The sequence below is a fragment of the Gekko japonicus genome, unplaced genomic scaffold (genome assembly GCF_001447785.1).
Source record: "Gekko japonicus isolate JY-2015 unplaced genomic scaffold, Gekko_japonicus_V1.1 scaffold533, whole genome shotgun sequence".
NCBI lineage: Eukaryota > Metazoa > Chordata > Lepidosauria > Squamata > Gekkonidae > Gekko > Gekko japonicus.
In genome coordinates this window covers 527,761-550,495 of record NW_015177023.1, presented here as the reverse complement: position 1 = coordinate 550,495, position 22,735 = coordinate 527,761, and the positions used below count along the sequence as shown (strand labels likewise).

Below are 22,735 nucleotides of genomic sequence, written 5' to 3'. Positions count from 1 at the left end.
ACCACGTCAAGTTTACCTTGATTCATAGATCTTACATTCCAGGTTCCTATGCAGTATTGTTCTTTGCAGCATCGGACTTTCCTTTCACCATCAGACACATCCACAACTGAGCGTCCTTTCGGCTTTGGCCCAGCCGCTTCACTCTTTCTGGGGTTACTTGTACTTGCCCTCTGCTCTTCCCCAGTAGCATATTGGACACCTTCCGACCTGAGGGGCTCATCTTCCGGCATCATATCTTTTAACCTTTTGATACTGTCCATGGGGTTTTCTTGGCAAAAATACTGGAGTGGGTTGCCATTTCCTTCTCCAGGGGATCACGCTTGGTCTGAGTTCTCTGCTGTGGCCTGTCCGCCTTGGGTGGCCCTCCACGGCATAGCTCACAGCCTCATCGAACCACGCAAGCCCCCTCGCCACAACAAGGCAGTGATCCATGAGGGGATCTTCTTCTATCGCCACCTAAATGTTGTAAGCATGAATGACAATTCACAGGACACGTTCAGGGAAAGTACTGTGTAAAACATAAATTATTAGTATTATATGAGAGATTGGAACATTCATGACAAGATTTAAAATATTAAAATAGGAGCATGTTAGATATCTAGAAGCCAGTTTCTGCATAGAAAGAAATATGAGGTCACAGTTGCAGATTTACAGTATGTGGGGACTTCCTGGGTGGTACATATTTATCCTTGTTAGAGCAGAGAGGACTTAACACTGTTTCAAAACTCTTCTGATGAAATCATTTAATCCATTCACTCAGCAATGAACAGATTTCTTTGAGATTCAGGAAAGTGATGACAATCATCAGAACTTGTCTGCATTACATAATATTTGCATGTAGGCACTGGAACGCATTGTATATATGTATACTTGCCTGAGGGTGCAGAACAGCATGGAATTTGTCATACTTTAAGATGTGGAAACATCACTTTTTTGCATATTTACCGTGTGTGCTCTTTTGGTCAAATTTTCAATTTCACATATAGTGTAGTTTTTAAGATGTGCAAATCATTGTTCCACAGAGGTATGTAATATGGGATTTAGAAATAAATTGAGATGGTTTGGCATGGAGAGCATTTTAGACAAAGAATTGACAAGAGTATAGAAAATCTCCATGGATCTGAGTGAACAGTAGGTTGGTGATATAGGAGTGTAAACGTTTTTCTTTCGAAACAGTGGAGTAATATCCAGCATTTTGGCAGCCCTGTAGTCCACCTAAATTTTGCTACTTGGGATTTTTGGCTTAAGTACCAGTATTGTTTTAAGTATTTCTTTTTATGCAGCTAGTTTTCGTATACAGAAAGCTAGGTACGCTTTTTAGGTTCCATTGACTTCTGACCATTCATAACTGGCAATTATATTTAGCTTTGCAAGTGGTATATCTCTTGCATAGTACACTGCATTATAAAATTTCTTACACGAGGAGAAACTTGTTCAGCTCAAAAATCCTATAAAGATTATTTGCCAGTAACGCAAAAGTTTAAGTAAAATCGTCATTATTGGGAGGAGGTACTTCTCCCATTGCTGCTGTATATATTTGCAGATCTCTCTCTTAGAAGAAATGGAAGCAGGAGTAAGAAGCTGTGTAGCTGTAAATTTGTGTCTCTCAGAAGACAGCATTTGTTTTGTTTTTTTGCACAGCTGCACTTGTGGGAGACAGCATTTTTCCTCTGTTTTGTATGTTGACTTTGACTGGACTGTCAAAGACTAAAGCAGGAAGTCCAGCACATTACAAGGGTGAATTCAGATTGGTCCAGGGATCATGCATACCTCCTAGGTGCTGCCCTCTGCCAGAGTGGTGTAGCCAAGGTGCCATCCTGTGTCATGGTATTTATAGTGTCATTGCCAAGTGTAGTTAGAATCTTTGTGGAATGGGCATGATCTTTTTTTGTGTTCTGGAGATGGTTGTTTGCTTGTACTGAAAGGCATCCTTACCGTGGTCTATGGTTGTCAGTAGCATCAGAGTATTTAAAGATCATGGGAAATATGGTAGTGGGAAGAGTGTAAATGCAGAGAGATATACTAGCTCACTGCTCATCCAGTCTCCACTCCATCCTTGAGATGAGGGAGTGAGGACTCCCAAAGGTTCCCACACTTCAGCTTTGATGTTGTGTAATGCTGTGTCTGTAAGGAATAAGACCTCATTAGCATATAATCTCCTACAGGAAAATGGGATAGACTTGGCATGATTGCCGGAGACTTTGCTGAATGAGAAAGATAATGTAATTTTAATTCAGTCAACTCCAGCTGTGTATGCTATCATGAACCCCAAACTTTGGAACTATAGTGAGTCTGCCATAATCCTTTGGGTGTCTTTACTTTCTGTGGGATCTCAATACCATCTATTACCAGCCTTATTCATGTGTATTTTGCATTGTATTCCAGAGAGATATTGGGTATCTTGCTGGTGTACCACTTGGCTAGTTCCTCAATGAGTGCTTTGTCTGAGCTTGCAAAGGTTATGTCTTCTCTGGTGTTGGAGACCCCAGGAATAGTGGTTCTTGAGGACTTGTTGAATGGGTTAGGTTGATCCATCCCTGGAAAACTGGATCAAGTTGGCTTCTAGAATGTTCTGGAGGATTTGGAGAGTCTTACCTAGTGACTTGATTGATGTCTTTATGTGGGCCTCCTGGACAGATGGCAGCATGACTGATACCAAGAGTTAAGCATCTTACATACATAATCCTGAAGTTTGAAATCTTTACACTGATCGCCAGTTTGCCTTTGTGTTCAGTTCAAGGCATTGGTATTAACCTTAGAACCCTAGGGACCCTCATATCTGAGGCACTTTCTCCACCCATGTGCATCCATATGACAGCTCTGATTGCTATCCCAAGGTTTGCTTCTAGTTCCAGCCATCATGACAGTTTTGGCTTATGCAAGGGCATATGGAATAGATTCCCTGAAGTTATGGGGAGGCACCTGCTCTTCAGAGATTCTAAATATTATGTAAAGATTCTGAATATTATGTAATGCTTAACTTGTGATTCTTTAGTAAAAGATAGCTGAGCTGTAGGAGGGGTTGGTTTCTATGAATTTCTGTGTATTTTTGTGCATCATGGTTTTAAATTGTAACTAGATCTGGCTTTGGGAATACTGTAAAAAAAAATATTCCTGCACTATTTAAAGTAGAGCCAGTGTAGCGTAGTGATTAGAGCATCAGGCTAGGATCTGGGAGACCCAGGTTTAAATCCTCATTCTGCCATGGAAGCTTTCTGGGTGCCTTAGGCCAGTCACATAGTCTCAATCCAACGCTTTTCACAGGGTTGTTGTGAGGATAAAATGATATAAGCTGCTTTGGGTCTCCAATCTGGTAGAGAGGTGAGGTACAAATAAATAGTCTGGGCAGAGCACAAGTTCACCACTAACCCCTACACATTTATTCATTGTCTAGTGAGGAATCTGTGGAGAATGTGTCCAGTTGAAAATAGTTTTACCACAGTTCTAAATTATCATAGAGTTGCATATACTGGAGATGAAAACATTTCTGCAAAGCAAATAATATAGACCAGGGGTGTCAGGCTCATTTGGTATGAAGGCTGGATCTGACATAAATGAAACCTTGTCGAGCCGGGCTATGTGTATTATTATTTATTTATTTTTATTTTTTGCATTTATTTTTATTTATTTAATTCAATTTGTACCCCACCCTTCCCGCCAAAGCAGGCTCAGGGCAGCTTACATGGAAAGTAGGTACATAAATAACAATTAAGTTATCATAAAATCATCTAAAACAATTAGTTATAAAACAATTAATATAAAGTGCTAGGCATATTAATTTAATTTTTTATAATATATAAATAAATTAATTTATATCCCACTCATCCCGTAAATGGGCTCAGGGCGGGTTACATCATGTTAATAAATACAATAGAATTTAAAACAGATAATAAATATATAAAAACAGTAGTTGCAGCTTGCCATTGGGAGATTCTGACCCACTGATGTAACTGGATCTGGTTGGTTATCAGTGGGTGTGACAGCAACCTTGGGGAGGCCATGTGTGGACACCCACTGCCTCAGCTAAAGGCCTGATGGAACAGCTCCATCTTGCAGGCCCTGCGGAATTGGGTAACATCCTGCAGGGCCCTAATCTCAGTAGGGAACGTGTTCCACCAGGTAGGGGCCAGGGCAGAGAAAGCCCTGGCCCTGGTCGAGGAAAGGCAGACGTGCTTTGGGCCAGGGATCACCAGGAGATGTTGATTGTCAGAGCATAATGCTCTTCGGGGCATATATGGGAAGAGGCAGCCCCTTAAGTATGTTGGTTCCAGGCTGTATAGGCTTTGAAGGTGTATCATAAAATGTAATGCCGGGTAGCAGAGATATAAACTTTATAAAGGACACAGGCAAAGACAATTAAAGATTTTTTAAAACTTAAAATAAAACATGCTTAAAACATTAGCACTCTTGCAATATTTTGTTCATGTAACAGTCTGTAATAACTGACACCTCTTGCTCTGAAGGATTGCATCAAAATCTGAAGACAATGTCTGTGCTGTAGCAATCTTGAGTACGCTGTTCAGGTGTTGTTCAGGTATGCATCTGTAAGCTGCAAACCTACTCTTGATTTATTGACATTCATTACAGAAATCTCATGGTCAGTGCTATGAGCCTAAGACCCAGAGGAAAACATGAAATGGCTGGGCATTGTGAGCTTTTGTACATAAGTTTCTTCATGTGCTGGTCAAGAACATGTGAAGGCAGCATGACACAGACTGAGGGCTATGTATTTGTCTACAAAACTATAGTCTTCCCTAGGGAAATAACTACAACTCCTATGAGGCAGTGCATGAATAGAGAGACAGCAATGTATAGTGGTCAGTATTAGCCTACTATCTGGAAAGTTTAAATTCAAAATGTCCAGTCTACAAAGGAAATGTGCTGGGTGAACTTGATCTGGACACACACTCTCAACCTAATCCACTTCACTGGCTTGTTGTCATTCGTCATCAAAATAGTTCATGTTGCTTTCCTACTGAGAAAGACTGGATCATGAGGGCATGAATACAGTGAAAAAGAGGAGGGGAACCCAGTTGCACCTGGGAGAGCCCTGACATAACGAGCCCAACAAAATCTCGCTCTCGCTCTCTGTAGCAAGGCAAAAAGCTCATACCTTGAATAAAACTTTGTTGGTCTTAAATGTGCTTTGTATCTCTCTGGTGTGATCGAGGGAACTGGGCAAAGAAAGCTCTCACTCTTTCCCTCCCTCCCCTCCAGGGGACGAGGAGGGGACGGAGCCTCAGCCAACAGAGGGAAGAGAGGCTTGATTCAGTAGCTCTGCTGTGTGATTGAGAGAGCCTGGCAAAGCAAGCTCTTGCTCTTGCTCTCCCTCTGTACACCTCTCTTCCTCCCCAAGGGAGGAGCCTCAGCCAATGGAGAGAAGAGGGGCTTTGCTCTGTAGCTCCTATCCGATTGAGAGAGTCTGGCAAAGCAAGCTGTGATGCAGAAGAAAGCAATAGAAAGGGAGAAGGAAGCAGATGACAGCCAGTTGCTTGTAGGCTGCATATAAGCCCCGTGGGGGCTGGATCCAGCCCGCATGTTTGACACCCTGATGTTGAGTGTTTCTTGAACAGCAGAACTGTCATTTGATTTTTGTTGTGATTTTCCTACTGTGCAATAAATTGACATTTAAAACAACAAAAAGAAAAGATCTGTGGTAGTGTTAAGCTTTTTTTATCAGTAGCATCTTCTACTTATTATTTTGTTTTCCTTTCCCTTTCTTAGCATGCATTTTTATGACCATACAGTTATCCCAATCAGATGGTTGTTTGATGCAGAGACCTGTTTTTGTAGACCTCCAAGCATTTCCACATCATAAGGTTAAAATATCTTGTAAACAGGAAGTCATATATTAACTCTCTCTCATTTGATATATTTTTTTCCTTTGCTTCTTGTCTTATCAGAAAAATTATCTCAGCTTTACATTGGGGAAAACTCAGTATATTTGTGCTTTTATGGCTCCCAAACATAGGCCCATTACACACACACACACACTTTACTGCATATTTTCCAAGCAGTAAGCCTTTAAGCTTGACTTCAGATTCTGTGCCCTCCTTATGCACCATTCTTTTTCCACCAGTGTATTTATTCTGCAGCTACAATACCCCCCCTTTTTCTAAGGGTGGGAATGTCACTTGTGATAAGTGGGGTGTGTGTTCAAATTTTTTTAAACATTTACACAGTTGCCCTGTCACAGCTGCACAATAGCATCCACAAGCACCTTCCATTTAAATCCTCATGTTCAGGTTTTGCACATACATTTTAGCATTAGTTCCATGAATGAAAAGAAACAGAAAGGAATTCAGGCAAAGAGGGAAAACCTGCTGTTGAAACTAACAATCCTTTTTTAAAAAACTGACAAGCAGCTGCTAAGCCCTGTTTTCCATATCGCCAAGCACTAGGGGATTCTCTGCTGTGTTATTGGCCACTATGAAAAATGGGAAGGAGTCACATAATCTCATATTGTGGGGGAACACGTTGAGTGTACAGAATGCATGGTAGCACCCACTGACACTGGTACTGTAAGCTTTGATTCTTGGCAATGTATGTGTAACCCTGTACAAAGTCAGCTGAAACTCCACCATGCTTTGCAAAGGGCTGCAGTTTGTATGGGGGAGGAATCCTCTGGCAGAAGCTCTGGAGAATTTTTTTAGTCATGTCATTAAATTGAAATTTTTTTGGGGGGGGGGTATTTTGCCGATGCCCTAGTACAGCTGCCCAGTAACACTAATTTCCTGCCCTTCCTTGCAGATTTGCATGGTTTTCTCTCATAGAATCAGAGAGTTAGAAGGGGCCATACAGGCCATCTAATCCAACCCCCTGCTCAATGCAGGATCAGCCTACAGTATCCCTGAAAAGTGTTTGTCCAGATGCTGCTTAAAGACTGCCAGTGAGGGGGACCTCACCACCTCCCTAGGCAGCTGATTCCACTGTTGCATAATCCTTACTGTAAAAAGGTTTTCCCTAATATCCAGCCAATACCTTCCCGCCCTTAATTTAAACCCATTATTGTGAGTCCTATCCTCTGCTGCCAACAGGAACAGCTCCCTGCCCTCCTCTAAGTGACAGCCCTTCAAATACTTAAATATATCCTGTCCCCCGTCAATCATCCTCATTGCTTTCCTCTGCATGTGCACAATTCTGTCCACATCCTTTTTGACGTAAGGCCTCCAGAACTGCACACAATACTCCAGGTGTGGCCTGACCAATGCAGTGTACAATGGGACTATGACGTCTTGCCTCTGTTGATACACCTCAAGATTGCCTTAGCCTTTTTGTCACCACATCACACTGGCTGCTCATATTTAACTTTCAGTCAACCCTTACCCCAAGATCTTGTTCACACACACTGCTACTCAGAAGTGTATCCCCCATCCAGTATGTGTGTTCCTCAAGGGTCATTTAGTAGAAAAAGAGGTGCAGGAGCTCATTAGCATAACTCATTAGCATAACTTATTTGCATATGTCACACCCCCTGACATCACCGGAGGTCTGTCAGAAGGCAACACCCACCGCCCAGGCTCCACTGGACTGTTTTGTATTCCTAGCTATTGGGGGGGGGGGGGGCACGTGCAGATCTGTCCTGGCAGAGGAGGGAGAGCTTGTGCCTGAATAAAACTTGGTCTTAAAGGTGCCACTGGACTGTTTTGGAGTGGGGGGCAGGGGGAGCTCTGCAACTTACCTGGCTGCTTCTTTCTCTGACTGAGGGCTGCTGGGAACAGGGGGTGGGGCTTGTTGCATGTGCCCACCCCCTGGGCTCTTTACTGCCGGAGCTCTGCTCCTGTGTGCTCCTGCAGGAAATGACCCCTGGTGTTCCTCATTTTTGTTTTTTGTTGTTCGGTCGCACAGTCGAGTCCGACTCTTTGTGACCCCATGGACTAGATCCCGCCAGGCCCTCCTGTCTTCCGCTGTCCTCTGAAGTTTGCTCAGTTTCATGTTCGTTGCATCGATGACACTGTCCAACCATCTCATCCTTTGCCGTCCCCGTCTTCTTTGACCTTCAATCTTTCCCAGCATCAGGGTCTTCTCCAGTGAGTGCTCCCTTCTCATTTGGTGGCCAAAGTATTTGAGCTTCATTTTCATTATCTGGCCTTCCAGGGAACAGTCAGGGTTGATTTCTTTTAGGATTGACATTGGATCTTCTTGCAGTCCAAGGGACTCTCAAGAGTCTTCTCCAGCACCATAGTTCAAAATAATCTATTCTTCGGCGCTCGGCCTTCCTTATAGTCCAACTCTCGCAGCCATACATGACTACTGGGAATACCATTGCTTGGACCATGCGTATTTTTGTTGGCAGGGTGATGTCTCTACTTTTTATCATGCTGTTTAGGTTCGCCATCGCTTTCCTCCCAAGTAGCAGGCGTCTTTTAATTTCATGGCTGCAGTCACAGTCTGCGGTGATTTGGGATCCCAGGACCGTGAAGTCTGTCACTACTTCCCCGACTTCCCCTTCTATTTGCCAAGGAGTGATGGGACCGGATGCCATGATCTTAGTTTTTTTGATGTTGAGCTTCAAGCCCACTTTTGTGTAGAACTCGGTACTTAAGCTTGTTAAATTGCACCTTGTTCACATCTGCTCACTTTTCCAGCGTGTTCAGATCTTGTTGAATTCTGTCCTTATCTTCTGGTGTGTCTGCTGCTCCTCCCAATTTGGTGTCATCTGAAAATTTAATGAGTAGCTCCTCCACACCCTCCTCCAGATCATTTATAAAAATATTGGAAAGTACCGGGCCCAGAACTGAGCCCTGTGGCACCCCACTGGACACCTCACTCCATTTAGGTTAAATGCCATTGACAACTACTCTCTGAGTGTGGTTCTCCAACCAGTTCCCTGTCCACCTAACTGTTCTACAGTCCAGTCCACAGTCTTTTAGTTTACCCATCAGAAAGTCATGGAGAACCCTGTCAAAAGTTTTATTGAAATCCAGGTACACAATATCAACAGCATTCCCTCAATCCAGTAAGCTTGTCATTCAATCAAAGAAGGAAATGAGTTGATCCTGCAGGACTCGTTGGGGACAAATCTGTGCTGACTTCCCCGGATTACCAAGTTGTCCTTTAGATGCTTGCTGATGGATCCCTTTAAAATCTGCTCCAGTATCTTCCCTGGGGCAGAGGTCAGACTGACAGGCCTGTAGTTGCCTGGGTCATTCTTCCTCCCTTTTTTGAAAATTGGGATAACATCTGCCTTCTTCCAGTCTTGTGGCATGTATCCCGCCCTCCCAGAGGTCTGGAAGATTATGAACAAAGGCTCTGCAAGCACTCTATAAAGTTCTTCGAGCACTCTTGAGTGCATACCATCTCTAATTTGATCCTGCACACTGGTTGTGATCTTAGCATTCTTAAAGCCTCTCCTGTGCCAATTGCACTGTTTCCTCCAAAAAGGTCAATCCCAAGCGATTCTTAAGTTTGGCAGTTTGCAGAAGATCCATGTTGCTCAGCTGCCATTTTTAATGTTAGGCTTCCGGAGACTGCCAGAATGGTCCCCCGAAAAAACTTTCACTAAAGCATTAAAGGGAAAAATGTTTTGAAAACTTTAGGTCTCTCTCTCTTTAGATCTCATGTCAGTTTCATTCCACACCATTGATCCCCCCCCCCAATTTTGTTTGCATGCAGCACTAAATTTTTATTTTTATTTTGCACTGGGGACACTGCCGTTTTCCTCATCTCTGATCCCCCTTTCAAGTCAATACCAGCAAGGAACTAAACCTCTTGCAGCTCCTTTTAAACTTCACCCATCGTTTTAATTTTTGTTATTTAGTGATGCAAGACTCTTGCTAGTCTCATATCACTAGACTCATGCTGCTTATCAAAAAAATTAAAAATGAGGGGGAAAGTAATCAATGGTGCTTGTGCACCAAATGAAGGGAAGATGGCAGAGGAATGACCTCAGTGTGGGCGGGGGAGTGAGCTTCAAGGGGCAGCAAAAGGGCAGAGTGGAATCTGAGGGAATCTGTACACTTTTGAATTACCTTTGGCTTGGAAGCAAAACAAGGGAAAGATCAGCACAAAAGCACTTTCAGAAAACTCAGAAAAGTGACCAGAAAGCAAACTGGTCACTGAAGGGAGGAAAATCAATGCAGAATGACAAAACCCAGTGGACATGCACGGTGAAAGCAAGGGAAAACACCATAATAGGCCCACATTTTGATTGCAAAACGTCTTGCCCTTTTTTGTTTAAGCCACCATCTTGTAAGAGGGTAGTATTGTTTAGTATTCTTTTATCTCTGCTATAATGCAAACTGGACAGTTATGGTTTGTCCAGTATATCCTGCTGTCTCTTGTTCAGGGAGCTAGAGCAAGAGCAGCTGCCCGATGAGGATCTGTTAAAATTCTTAGGGCTGTTTAACCTAGAAAAAAGAGCGAGTAAGTGAAGACATGATGGAGGTTGATAAAAATTATGCATGGCATGGAAACAGTGGGCAGGGAGAAGCTTTTCTCCCATTCCCATAATACTAGAACTCAGGGTTGTCCACTGAAGCAGAAGGGTAGGAGATTCAGGACAGACAAAAGGAAGTATTTCTTCACACAGAGTATAGTTAATTTGTGGAACTCGGTGCCACAAGGATGTGGTCATGGCCACCAATCTGAAAGGCTTTAAAAGAGGAGTGGACAAATTCATGGAGAATTGGGCTCTCGATGGTTGCTAAGTATGATGTTTATCTACTTCCTCCAGTACCAGAGATAGTATGGTCCTTTAAATCAGTTGCTGGGGAACACAGGCAGGATGATGTTGTTGCAATCTTCCCACTTATGGGGTTCCCTCTTTCCCACCAACCTAAGTTAAATTCCTGTTCTTCAAGTTTTTCTGTTAGTTTTAGTTCCAGTAAGTCTTCATATCTCATATCTCAGCAGCATACTTTTTTTGAAATAGGTTGGGGTTTGGAAAAGCTTCCAGTGGTGAAACCCATTTGGGTGTAAAATAGTCTTTTAATATTCTCGATACCTTCCTAATAAGATGCTGCTTAAAGTATTTGAGTTCTTCTGATTTTTCATACCACAAAAATGTTTGCCAGCTGGTTTAAAAGAGGAGTGGACAAATTCATGGAGAATTGGGCTCTCGATGGTTGCTAAGTATGATGTTTATCTACTTCCTCCAGTACCAGAGATAGTATGGTCCTTTAAATCAGTTGCTGGGGAACACAGGCAGGATGATGTTGTTGCAATCTTCCCACTTATGGGGTTCCTTGATGTAACTGGTTGGCCACTGTGGGAACAGAATCCTGGACTAGGTGAGCCCTTGGTGTGATCCAGCATGGCTCTTCTTATGTAGCCATAAACTGATCCAAACAGTGCACACTTGCTGAAAATATAGGCAAATCATTAGGCAAAATATTAATACTGTATAATTCTGCTGCAACAATATTTTAAATTGTGATCTTGCAGATAGGGATTCATCTTTTAAAACAATTTAATGTACAAAATGAAGTAATTTTAGATGCTTCAGAGACTTCTGGTTGATGGCGGCACGCTAACGGACCTATCGCCCGGACCTCCCGGGGGAAGGTCTGTTCTTCGGCTGGGGGAGGGGGTGCGCAGGCTCGCAACCCCCCCCAGGGACCCAGTGAGGGGGCCCTGGCCAGGGAGCTTTTAAGAGGTGGCCTCTTCAAGGGCAGAATGCCCGAGAATCGAGGCGTTTCTTTGCTCCGAAGGTTCCTCAAGCTATGAGACCGCAAGGTACTAGTGAAGCTGACCGGAGCAAGCGCAGGAGATCAAGCAATTAAAATGAAGTTGAAAGCGGGGTCGGAAGACCAGTAATGAACGTGAGTCGACTTAAAGGTGAATTTAAAACTAAAAGATAGCTCCCCAACCTATTGCACTGAACGGGAAAAGGCGAGCGTGGGGAGGGACGCCTCACCCACGCACGAACTTTTTAAGCGAGGGGGGGGGAGCAGAAGAAAACGTGGAGAAAACTGCCTGGAGGCACTTACCCGAGGAGTTGAAGCGCTCAAGTGCATATTCAGAGACCTTTTAAAAGTTGGAGAAAGTAAACAAGCGATAAAGATGGCGGGGAAGAAGGACAAAGAAAGACTTTTGAAAGCGAAAGGGCTGGATAGTCCTAAACAGGAAGTTACCAGCGATACAGCGAAGGCTGTAGCAGAGTACATGCGCCCTCTGCTGGAACCGTTGAATAACTTCAAAGAACAGATGTCAAAAGTAACACAAAGCATAACTGCAACACAAGCCCAAATTGGTGATATGATTCAAATCATGAAGCAGGATGCTGAGAAGATAAAGGAGGTGGCTGTAACTACGCAAAAAGTAAAGAAGAAGGTACAAAAGCTTGAAGAGAAGATAACCTCTTTGGAAGATCAAATGCTACAAGTACAAATGGAAAAGGCCAACATGGTTCTTCGCTTCCAGGGCATGCCGGAAAAACCAGGTGAGAATCTTAAAGAAGTGATGAGTGAACTGTTAGCCCCAGTGATAGAAATGAAAACTGAACTGTTGCTAAATGAAATGGATGTGATCTATAGATCATATTCAGGATATATATAAAAAGAACAATCTGCCTGAGGAAATAGTTGTGAGATTCTCGAAGAGGCATGTGAGGGATGCAATCCTGAAAGCTGTTTCTGGAGCTCCCCTGAAAGTAGGGAAAAGTGCTATCAGAGCACTAAAGGATATTCTATTTGAAGTCACACAACGGAGAAAGAAGTACAAGGAGCTGGTGCTTTTCCTTCAGACAAATTCAATTGGATACAAATGGTTGTTTCCAGAGGGAGTCACTTTCAAGATCAAAGATAAAAAAGAAAAAAATGACTCTGTTACAAAAGCCAAAGAATTCTTAAAGGTTCAGCTGGGAAAATCAGAGGACGAGCAAAAAGAAGAGGACAGCAAGTCTAGTGGCGAGCTGGACTCTGGTTCTTCTGGAGAGGACTCTCTGGCTGAAAAAGGGGCAGCTGCCCCCAAAAGTCCTTATAAGCTACGGAAAAGATGAGGAAAAGAGAAGTAGAGGCTGAAGGACTCTGAATTGTGCCTTGGAAAACGATGAAAAGAGATGACTTGGGGGTATTGTCTGTAGACAGTGAAGGGGTAATAGTTATAGAAAAGAAAAAAGTATTATTAATGATTGACTCAGTTTATTTTATGTTTAAACGATGGGAAGATTTACTGTAACTAAGCTAATGAAGATCTCATCTTTTGCGTTTTTAGGTAGTGTGGGTATCTTTTCTTTATCCTGTATATGTAGTTCCCCTTCCTGTTTTTTCTGTGGTAGTTTTTTGTAGTTTGCTAAAATAATAAAAAAATCCCCTCCGGGAGCTTAAAAAAAATAATTTTTGATGCTTCACAAATATTGTGCAATAATGAAAGTTGCCATCCTTCCCAATGTGCAGTAGCATAAATCCTATAGTGAGGCTTAATATGGTTGTATCCATTCCACAGTATCTATAGTGTGCAAAATGCTTTACAATTTTTGTCTTACAGTGCAATCTTATGCATAGTTACTCCAGACTAAGCCCATTGACTAGACCAAAGTAATTGCATAGGATGGCAGCTTCATTTTCATAACTATATGAGGTTGTTCTCATTTTATGGTTGAAGAATAGAGATTTAGATTCAGAGATCATAACATAACCAAGGTTACCTGGGAGACCCTATTTGGGAAAGTTTTGAACCCAAGTGCACGGACCACATGGTCACCCACTAGATCATTAATCTTTTTATTAAATGGATTACAAGGCAAACAAAGCATATTGGATAAATAGGCATGTCTTAATTCATGTTTTGCTGACAACCTAAATGGGAAAATTTGGAAAGTGCTCAGTATTCTCTGCCAGCATGTCCAAGTGACATCTATGAGAGCATATATTGGGAGGAAGTGAGGTTGTCTTAGAAATGTGGCCAGGTTTTGTTTTGTTTACATTCCAGAACTTTGAAACTGGTCTGCCTTGCTGGCTTCAGCAAAGTGCTTCGCTTCGCTCTGCCCCACCCTAGCTTTGTGCACGGTTCTAGAGCTTGCAGTTTACTGACACTGCATTTCCAGTTTGACTGAAGAGTTTCTTTCTCCTGCATCTGCTTGTGTTGCTCCCTTTTGGAGTTTGCTTTCTTTGAGAAACTGCCGGGAATAGCAGCCTAAGTTGGGTGCAGAGGGGCCTCTGTCGCAACTTGTATAATACTTACATGGAAAATGTCTTTCTCAAAGGCTCTCGGTGCCCCATGTTTTACAGTACATGAACAGTGGGCTAGTCCAGGTGTTCCCTCTTCTGTTTGCGTGATATGTGAATTGGAAATTCAAGAGAAGAGTTGGCAGAATGGAAGAGCTGAGGGTTTGTATTTACCTATTCTAACTGCATAGCAAATAAGAGGGTTTGGGGCATAGCAAAATCCTATCTTTTCCTGTCCACAGTTAATAAATGTATTTGGTCTCAGACATAAAATGATTGGAACTGTAATGATTTGAACAAGCTCTAAAAAAGAAGTATCGCTCTGTTCTTAATGAAAGCATGAAAATATTGTCTTTCTGTAGTGTAAATTGAAGTGACACTCTTTACTCTGCAAGAGGATAATTCAGGGACTACATGTCTTAAAAGCTTAACAGATAGCTGTAATGAAACTATATTTAAAGAATGAGACTGAGTTTTGTGATGACAATATTTTATTTTTTCTTTGTCCATTTCCCTGTTTGTGATGTTGTTGTAGCTTTCATATATAAAGTAAAATTCCTAATGGTGTTTGTGTCTTTTCGCAGGACAGTCGGCCCAATATGTCAAGACCTCTGATCACTAGGTCCCCTGCATCTCCTTTGAACAATCAAGGCATTCCCACGCCAGCACAGCTAACAAAATCCAATGCACCAGTACATATTGATGTGGGTGGGCACATGTACACCAGCAGCTTGGCTACCCTTACTAAGTACCCCGATTCAAGGTAATACTAAGGACTGTGTTGCATGTTTCTGGTAGCTCTGTTACTTTACCCACTTGTCTTCTCCATAATATACTCTTTACACAGTGTAAAACCTCTTTCTTTAAACTGAATCCCCTATTTCTAGGTGCCTTGAAGTAGTGATTGGAAAACATTTTGTTAAATGAAGCACAGCAACTAAATTCTTTTATCTTCGCTCAGTACCACACACACTAGTCTAGGTGTTCAGTCCTTTTTGGCTTTGCCTTTTGACTAGCAGTTGGAGAGTCCTCCCGAATGGCATGCAGCAGCTTGTTGTTCTACATGCTAGTGCTGTGGAGACTGTGATAGAAGGACTCTGTGGGGCAGGCAAGTAGGGGAGAAGGAGAGGAAAAGGGCAGAAGAACAGCTTCAAGTGGGGTAAAAAGCATAGAATCAAACAATTGACACATACTCTTAAAATATGGTACTATTATTTGGGAAATTCCAAATATTATATACTTACAGTCATCTTCTGAAGGTTCAGGTAGATCTTGAGTAATAAATTGTCAGCACTAATAACCTGTTCAGTGAGGTGGAGGCTAGCAAAACGAGTGTGGATTCAGCCTCTCACCACCCACCCACAGGTGATTTGGCAAGTGGTGACTGAAGCTTTATGTACTGTATCCCTTTGCATTCCACTTCCACGTGGGGATCTGCATGTAGAAGCTAACGTCTGCAGAGGTGCATAATCAGGTAGATGTATGTAGTCCAGAGATTAGGAGAAAAAGCATCCAATTAAAATCGGAAACCTGAATCTATTTAAGTGATATTCAGAATGACCTCTTATGTTTAGAATAGTATCCCTTGTTGTTGTTTCTGCTTACAAGACAATGTACAGGCTTGCCTGTACAGTACAGTAATTGAACTTGTCATAGTCTAAGGGATTTTTAAAATATATTTTTAATCTGGTTACAGCAATTGTGTAAGTAATGAAATTGACAGGTGAGATATTTTACTCTCTGGTTCTCTACTGGTAGAAAATAATTTGAATGATTCAGACTAATTGGATAGGTTATTGTGTTGTTGTCTTCCCAATGTGGCGGCACCTTTTGGTGTCATGGTGTCTCTCAGTATATTTCCTGGTGCCCACTTTCCTAAAGCATCTGTTCCTCAAACCAAAAAGCCAAACCTGACTTTCTTCCATCTCATTGGAGCAGGAGGGGCTTCAGAAAACCCAGGAGGAATCACCTTTGTGTCTGCAGGGAGCACCCATTTGGAAATAGCTACTCCATCATAGCAAGACTCTTAGCTTGGAACTTCCCACTATTCTGTGATAGGCCCCATCAGCTGCACCCCACAGATCTACTGCCATTTTGTGGTGGTGCCCACTACCTGTTTTCAGAATCCAAAAGTGCTCAGAGGGTTAACAAAGTTGGGAACCCCTAGAATAAAGAGTAGATTTTGAGAAAGTTTTTATAAAAGTCAGAATTATTCAGTTTTTGATTTGGGGAACATTATGGTCTTTTAGCATAAGGTGTCATGAGATATTGTATATTTCACGTATACTTTCTAGAACAGTGCCATACTAGAACAGTGCCATAGAATGTGTAGGGATGGTAAAGCAGTAATAGGGAACATATACATCTACATTCAGAAAATAAAAAGCTTAGGCATCAGAGTGTAGCAGTGACAGTATAAAAGAAACTGTGTACATTTTTGTCAGGTTTAGGATACTTGTAAATTCTTTCGTTCTCCTTTCAGAATGCAGCTGAATTACTGCAAAGCCTTCTAGATTTTGTGTGATTCTTCTGCAACTGTTACTAGCATGGCTTTACCGATTAATCTAAAGTAGGAGTTTTGCCTTATATTTAAAAAAAAGTTTTATTTAATCTGAGTAACTTCTTCCTATATTTTGAGATGTTGCCTATATATTTTTGTTATACAGAGTAACAATAATAACTCAAGAGTATGGGGTTGAAGTAAGAGGCATATTAAATATATGAAAACTCTTCAAAATCTCTTGGGATGTTGTTTTTTGAGGAACAAAACTGGGTGGAACAACTTTACAATGTATATTTTTTTCAAACAACATTTCATCTTTCACTGAATTAGTGACATCAAGATTAATGGTAACTAGAAGGATACACATAAACCTTTGCTGCTGTTTAGTTGTCATAGGTCAATTAATCATTGTCCTCTCCTATTCATATGAGTGAAGAAATGGTGCTTGTTTGACTTTCAAGGCCAGTAATTTCATAGGTGTTTGGTGGGTGTTCAGTTTATAGGTATTGCAGTGACAGAATATTTTCAAGTACGTGTAACATCTTGATAGTCCACAGTGTAACTGAAAAGTGATCTGGTTTCTTGAAATGGTTATATTGCGCTTTGTGCTGGCTATAAATTATAATCCCATCTTTAAGACACCGTATTAACTGTAAAATTTTGTTTATTTTTTGCATATTTCCCCCGAGTGGTGTGATTTCTCCTTGTGAAAGTATACTTCCTAGAGACCCTTGGCACCTTTTGTCAGCATCCTTCTTCTGAAGCACTGGCTTAGGTCACACTTTTTCTGCCCTCGCTTGTGAAGTGCATGGCTGACAAGCCTTACTCCAGTAACTGGATGTTGCCCTTTAAATCTCCCCTTACATGGCAGGAGAGGCTCTTGAATTCTCTTACCCATTTCCATCCACAGTATCCATAGCAGGTGGAGTGAGCAAAGGGGTGGGATGTCTTTTTTCCCTTCCTGCAACAGGAGATTTAAAGGGAAATATCCAGTATCACCCTGGGTAAAAACTGTTCATGAATGCACAAAACTGCTTTTGGAAGGAAAGAAGCATAACTGTGCATGTGTTGCTGTGTGGTCTGTTTTGGAGCTGTTGCACAGGAAAGAGACTTCTTGAAGAGGCAGAGGTAGGGATGGATACAGACTAGCAATCTTAATAGTGGCTGTTAAAAGAGCTCTCTATTTTAGAGAGCATTTAAGATAGCAAAATCTACCATCACCAGACCTGAGATAAGGCTGGCTGCTGCCTATAAGATCTCCAAGTGCTTTTGGGGGAAACCCCTCTTTACAAGAGAATGAAATTAAAAGTTATTTTGAATAAGTCAGGGTTCACAAATCTGATCAGGCTGCCTCAAGTGTTGAAGATACTAACTTTTCAGAATTCTTAGTATCATGTGATGGGCACCTTCATTATTGTTATATGTGAAGTTATCTTTATTGCCTTAAGTTAGGAAGTACCTTAAATGGTACCTTAAATGGCATGTGTTCAGTGTGGGGAAGTAGATTTTATGGATGGCAGATATTTTAAATGACTTGCATTAGTTTGTTATCCTGTTGAAACTTATGGTAGATTCACTTTTTTGCCCTGATTGTATTGAAGAAACACAAAATTCACATATTACTTCCAAATGAAATGGCTTCTACTATGCTGGTATCTCCTAAACTGCTGTATAGTTGCTAAGGAGGTTAATATACAGCACGTGTATAATTGCAGGACTAAACAGACTCTGCTTCTAGCTTTGCAGCCAACACCCATGGCCACCCACGGGGCATGTTTGAAGCTTCAGGGTTTAGCTGCCAAGTTCTAGAATGTTTGTTGCTGGCTGTGTTCCACTTTTTTGCTGGCTTTGCATTTGGAAAGGTTTGCCATTTGTGGGATTCCTTTTCCAGTGACTTATTTAAAGGAAAGGAATGAAGTGAGGGAAATACCCCTGGATCACATAGCATATTGTCTTCAAACTCATGTTTTATGTAAGAGTTCTTGAGTAGCCAACAAAACCTGACCTGTTCAAGGCATGCAGGTATTGCGATGTTGCACATTTGTTGTCCAGTGAAATGATATTTCCTCTCTTATCTCTGTTTTTGTATCCAGCATTTGGCTTCTAGTGTCATTTCCCATTCCACTAATATCTGCTCCTGTGTTTTTTCATTATCTGTGTACATGCAGACTACCTTGGTTTTTGTCCAAGACATTTCTCTGAACTCCATGAGCACAATCCTCAGAGAAACATGATTGTATTCACATTCTAAGCCCCTTTGATTACTTGGTGGTTAGATTTGATTTCTGCTTCATATACACAGGCCACAAACTGGCTCATGGCAGTTTGTTTATTTACTTTCTTACTTAGTTGCCATATTTAATGTCCCTTCCTGTTCTGAACATGGTTGGGATGAGCCGGTTTATGCTCAGACTAGGGAGGAGGGCAGGGATTGTTCATCCACTTACATTATGGTGTAGAGATGTTCTTATAAAGGTCCATTTGACATGGGAGGCAGGACCTCATCACTAGCACACATGAACTTTGGTTGGCAGTCAAACCCAACCAAAAGTTGTAGATCTTTCATCAGGTATAAACGTTTTCTGAGATTCCATCAAATGATTTCTTTGTCATGAATCAATGTTTGTGGCAGATTTTTTAAAAACAGTAACTTTATTGCATCAGTTAGTTGACTTAAAGAATCAGTCCTACCATATGTTTTTATGATTCCTTTCCTCTGCCTCCTGTAAAAATATATAGGCCGCGGGCACACGGGCAGGAAAATGTGGGGGGAGAGCGTGGCTGTTTGCCCTGGGGCAAAATAACGCACGGTTGCGCCAGCAGACGTACCGTGGAGGTCCCATGGAGGTCCCGTGGTAGGGGGAGGTGCCAAGAACACCACAATCCTGCGCCGCGGCAACGAAGTGGCGTGGCATGGCAAACGGGTGGTTTTTTCTCCGGACACCAAAGTGTGCGCATGCCCCGTTGGGTGCTCATGTGCATCCCATGGACAGTTGAAAAAAAAACCCCTTTATATGAGGGGGCATGGGCGGGTGCCGGAACTACCACCGGAAACGCAATCAGATGCCCGCCCTTGCCCCGCGGTTACTGGAAACTAGTACCTCCGAGGTACTAGTTTTTAACCGTGCATCTTTGGCGGGAAGCCTCGGGTTCGCCATGGGAGCTCTACGCTTCCCAGATGTGGCGGTGAGATCGCGCCCGGAAAATCCACCTATCTTCCGTCTCTCTAGCATGCCTAATGCTCCGTGTGACCACAGCCATAATTTCCTTTCCACTGTCAGATTTCTAATCATGACATCTTCCTGTGTCTTTCCTGCTTTCTTTCTTTTTTTTACTATAATTTCTGTCCATTGCTTGCTCTTAATGACTTTCATCTGTTCCTCCCTTCTACCCCACCCCCCAGTTTTATTCTGATCACCACTTTTAAATATCTGCCCATATTTCAGAATGAAGATAGCGTTTTGTTAAATGATAGCCAATTTTTATTTTTTTAGTAATGTTAAACACACATGTATTAAACACACATGTATTAAATGTTAATAAGCACACTATTGGTATATTGACACTGGAAGGGATTTAAGGTGCATATTTTCTTGTCTGTTAAAGAGCCATGATAAATTTGGGTGTTACAGTTATATATATATACACCATGTGTTCCTTATGTAATTTGACATATTATTCCTTTTTCATTATCTAGTCAAGTTCTATTTTTTACCTATTCAAACACTGTTAACATTTTCCAGAAGTCTGTAATCAGAAGACTAGACCCTTTGGGGATCTGGTACAACACAAGAGATGGGTTTCCTAAAAGATTTTTATTTATATGTCAAGAGTTCTTCCTTTAGGAACAGAGAAAGTATAGGAACAACTATATAACCATATATAACCCAGCCTATGTTGAGATGATAGGATGAATTTGTGTTTACAACAATGTCCAGTGAAGTATACAAAAATAAAAGTATATCAAATTAATCATACCAACTAAGGCAGGGGTCCCCAATGTGGTGCCCATGGGCATCATGGTACACACCAACACCTTTCCTGGTACCCACTAAGTGTTTTATGAAAGTCGGTGGGGCACTTGCCGAGCAGGGCTTCTGTGTGGCCACTGGAGATAAATTAGCTGGGCAGATTAAAATAATATTGTTCCGGTGGTAGCTGCCACAACCACCATGTTGGTCTTATTCTCTCACTCCTCTTTTTTTTTTCCCTCTACATTTTATTATTTATTTATTTATTTTATTAGATTTATATACCACCCTCCGCAGATGGGCTCAGTTAAATAATACAATTAGAGCAATATTAAAAGAACAATTTACACATAAAATATCACAAAATACTGTGTAACTATAGCAGTAGTCAGATGATCAATCTGGCCACTGGTGGGAAATTGGCCGGGAAAAGCTGGGCAGAAAAGCTAGGGCCAGAGAAGCTGGGGGGGGGGGGAATGTCCACTGCCTCAACCAAATACCCGGCGGAAGAGCTCCATCTTGCAGGCCCTGCAGAACTGCAATAAGTCCCGCAGGGTCCTGATCTCACACGGGAGCTCATTCCACCAGTCAGGGACCAGGGCCAAAAAAGCTCTGGCTCTGGTCGAGGCTAGCCGGACGTCCCTGTGGCCAGGAACCACTAATGGATGTTGATTTGTGGACCTCAGTGTCCTCTGGGGCGCATATGGGTAGAGGTGGTCTCGTAGGTATGCTGGGCCCTGGCCGTATAGGGCTTTAAAGGTAAGCACCAGCACCTGAAACGGATCTGGAATTCAATAGGCAGCCAGTGCAGTTCGCGCAGCACTCGGTGGATATGAGCCCGCACAGGTGTTGCTGTCAACACCGTTGCTGTCGCATTCTGCACTAGCTGCAACTTCCAGAGCAGAGTCAAGGGCAACCCCACGTAGAGAGAGTTAATCCAGTCTGGAAGTGACCATTGCGTGGGTCACTGTGGCTAAAGGGCTAACTGTCTGATTCGCCAAAGATAGAAAAAGGTGGACATGGCAGTGGTGGTGACCTGGGCCTCCATTCTCCCCTGCCTGTGGGCTTCCTCTTTGGGTGTGGCTTCACCTCCCGCAGCAGCTATTTTGCAGTGGGTTCCAACTCCCATGGCAGCCATTTTGTGGCTGGGACCCCCCCCCCCCAATGTCAGAACTCCAAAGATGCCCACAGCCTCAAACACAATGGGGACCCTGGACTCAGGCTTCAAACCTATGCATACATGGAAGCAAGATCTGTTGGACTGGATCCATCTTTTTATTCTTTCATCTTAGCAAAAGACAGTTGAGAAGAGATGCTCGCTCAGTGCTATTATGTCAGGTAGATACAAGAAGGCAGAACAAAGGCCCTTTCTGCACTGACAGCTTGCTCTGGAGAATCTAAGGAATCAAGCCTTAAAAATTAATATTGGATTGACCCACATTCCCTCTGCACTGTTTCCCCCCCTCCATTGTATTTACTGTGTATTCCATACATGTATTCTGCATCTACCTGCAATTTTTGCATAATTAATATGGACATGTCAGTTGTGACGTTGTTGGGGTGGCACCCAATTTTTAAAAAGTTTTGCAATCATACTGCTGCAGCTGCGTAGTGCCATCACAAAACACGGCACTCCGGAGAAGCCCAGCCTTTTGCATCTCTCCACTGCCGCCAGCCAAGATGGGTTGCGGCCACCCCAGCCAAAGCCCAGCACTGAGTGCCAGCCCACCGCCTTCTGTCTCTCTCTTCTCTCCCAGCCCAAACTCCTCCAGGTTTAATTGCCCATGGTGCTTTCAGGTCACTGCCATTCAGTCTCCTCCCCAGCGACCACCTCTTGCCTGCCTGCCTGGAGATTCCCCATCACCACCACCAATTTGCCTCCTCTCCGTGCAGCAGGTGCTGAGGAGGCAGCTGCAACAACCTCCGGGTAGAGGCAGGGGACGGGAAGAGCCCAGCTGCCTGCCTGGGAAGGTCCAGCTGTGCAGCATGGCTAGTCTGTGGGGGGCGGGGAGTCATTACACTGTCATGAAAGGAACAGTGATTCATCCTGAGGGTCATGGGAAGTATCTATCCATCTTAAAAAAGAAAAATCCTGCCCTTCCTCCAAGGTGCTCAGGATGGCATACATAGTTCAAAGATCTTGTAAATATCGG

General features: G+C 42.6%; 1 protein-coding gene across 7 annotated transcripts in view; it reads left to right on the top strand.

Annotated features, from left to right (window-relative positions):
• The window catches only part of KCTD1 (potassium channel tetramerization domain containing 1), a 127,603-nt gene that overhangs the window by 83,846 nt on the left and 21,022 nt on the right, over window positions 1–22,735 (top strand). For 4 of the 7 annotated variants that reach the window (XM_015427807.1, XM_015427805.1, XM_015427801.1 and 1 more), the window contains exon 2: window positions 14,693–14,871. In XM_015427807.1, coding sequence (XP_015283293.1) covers window positions 14,693–14,871 — 179 coding nt within the window. Of the gene's footprint in view, window positions 1–14,146; window positions 14,271–14,692; window positions 14,872–22,735 lie in introns of all 7 variants that reach the window. The other 3 variants (XM_015427803.1, XM_015427802.1, XM_015427804.1) reach the window with 1 other exon arrangement.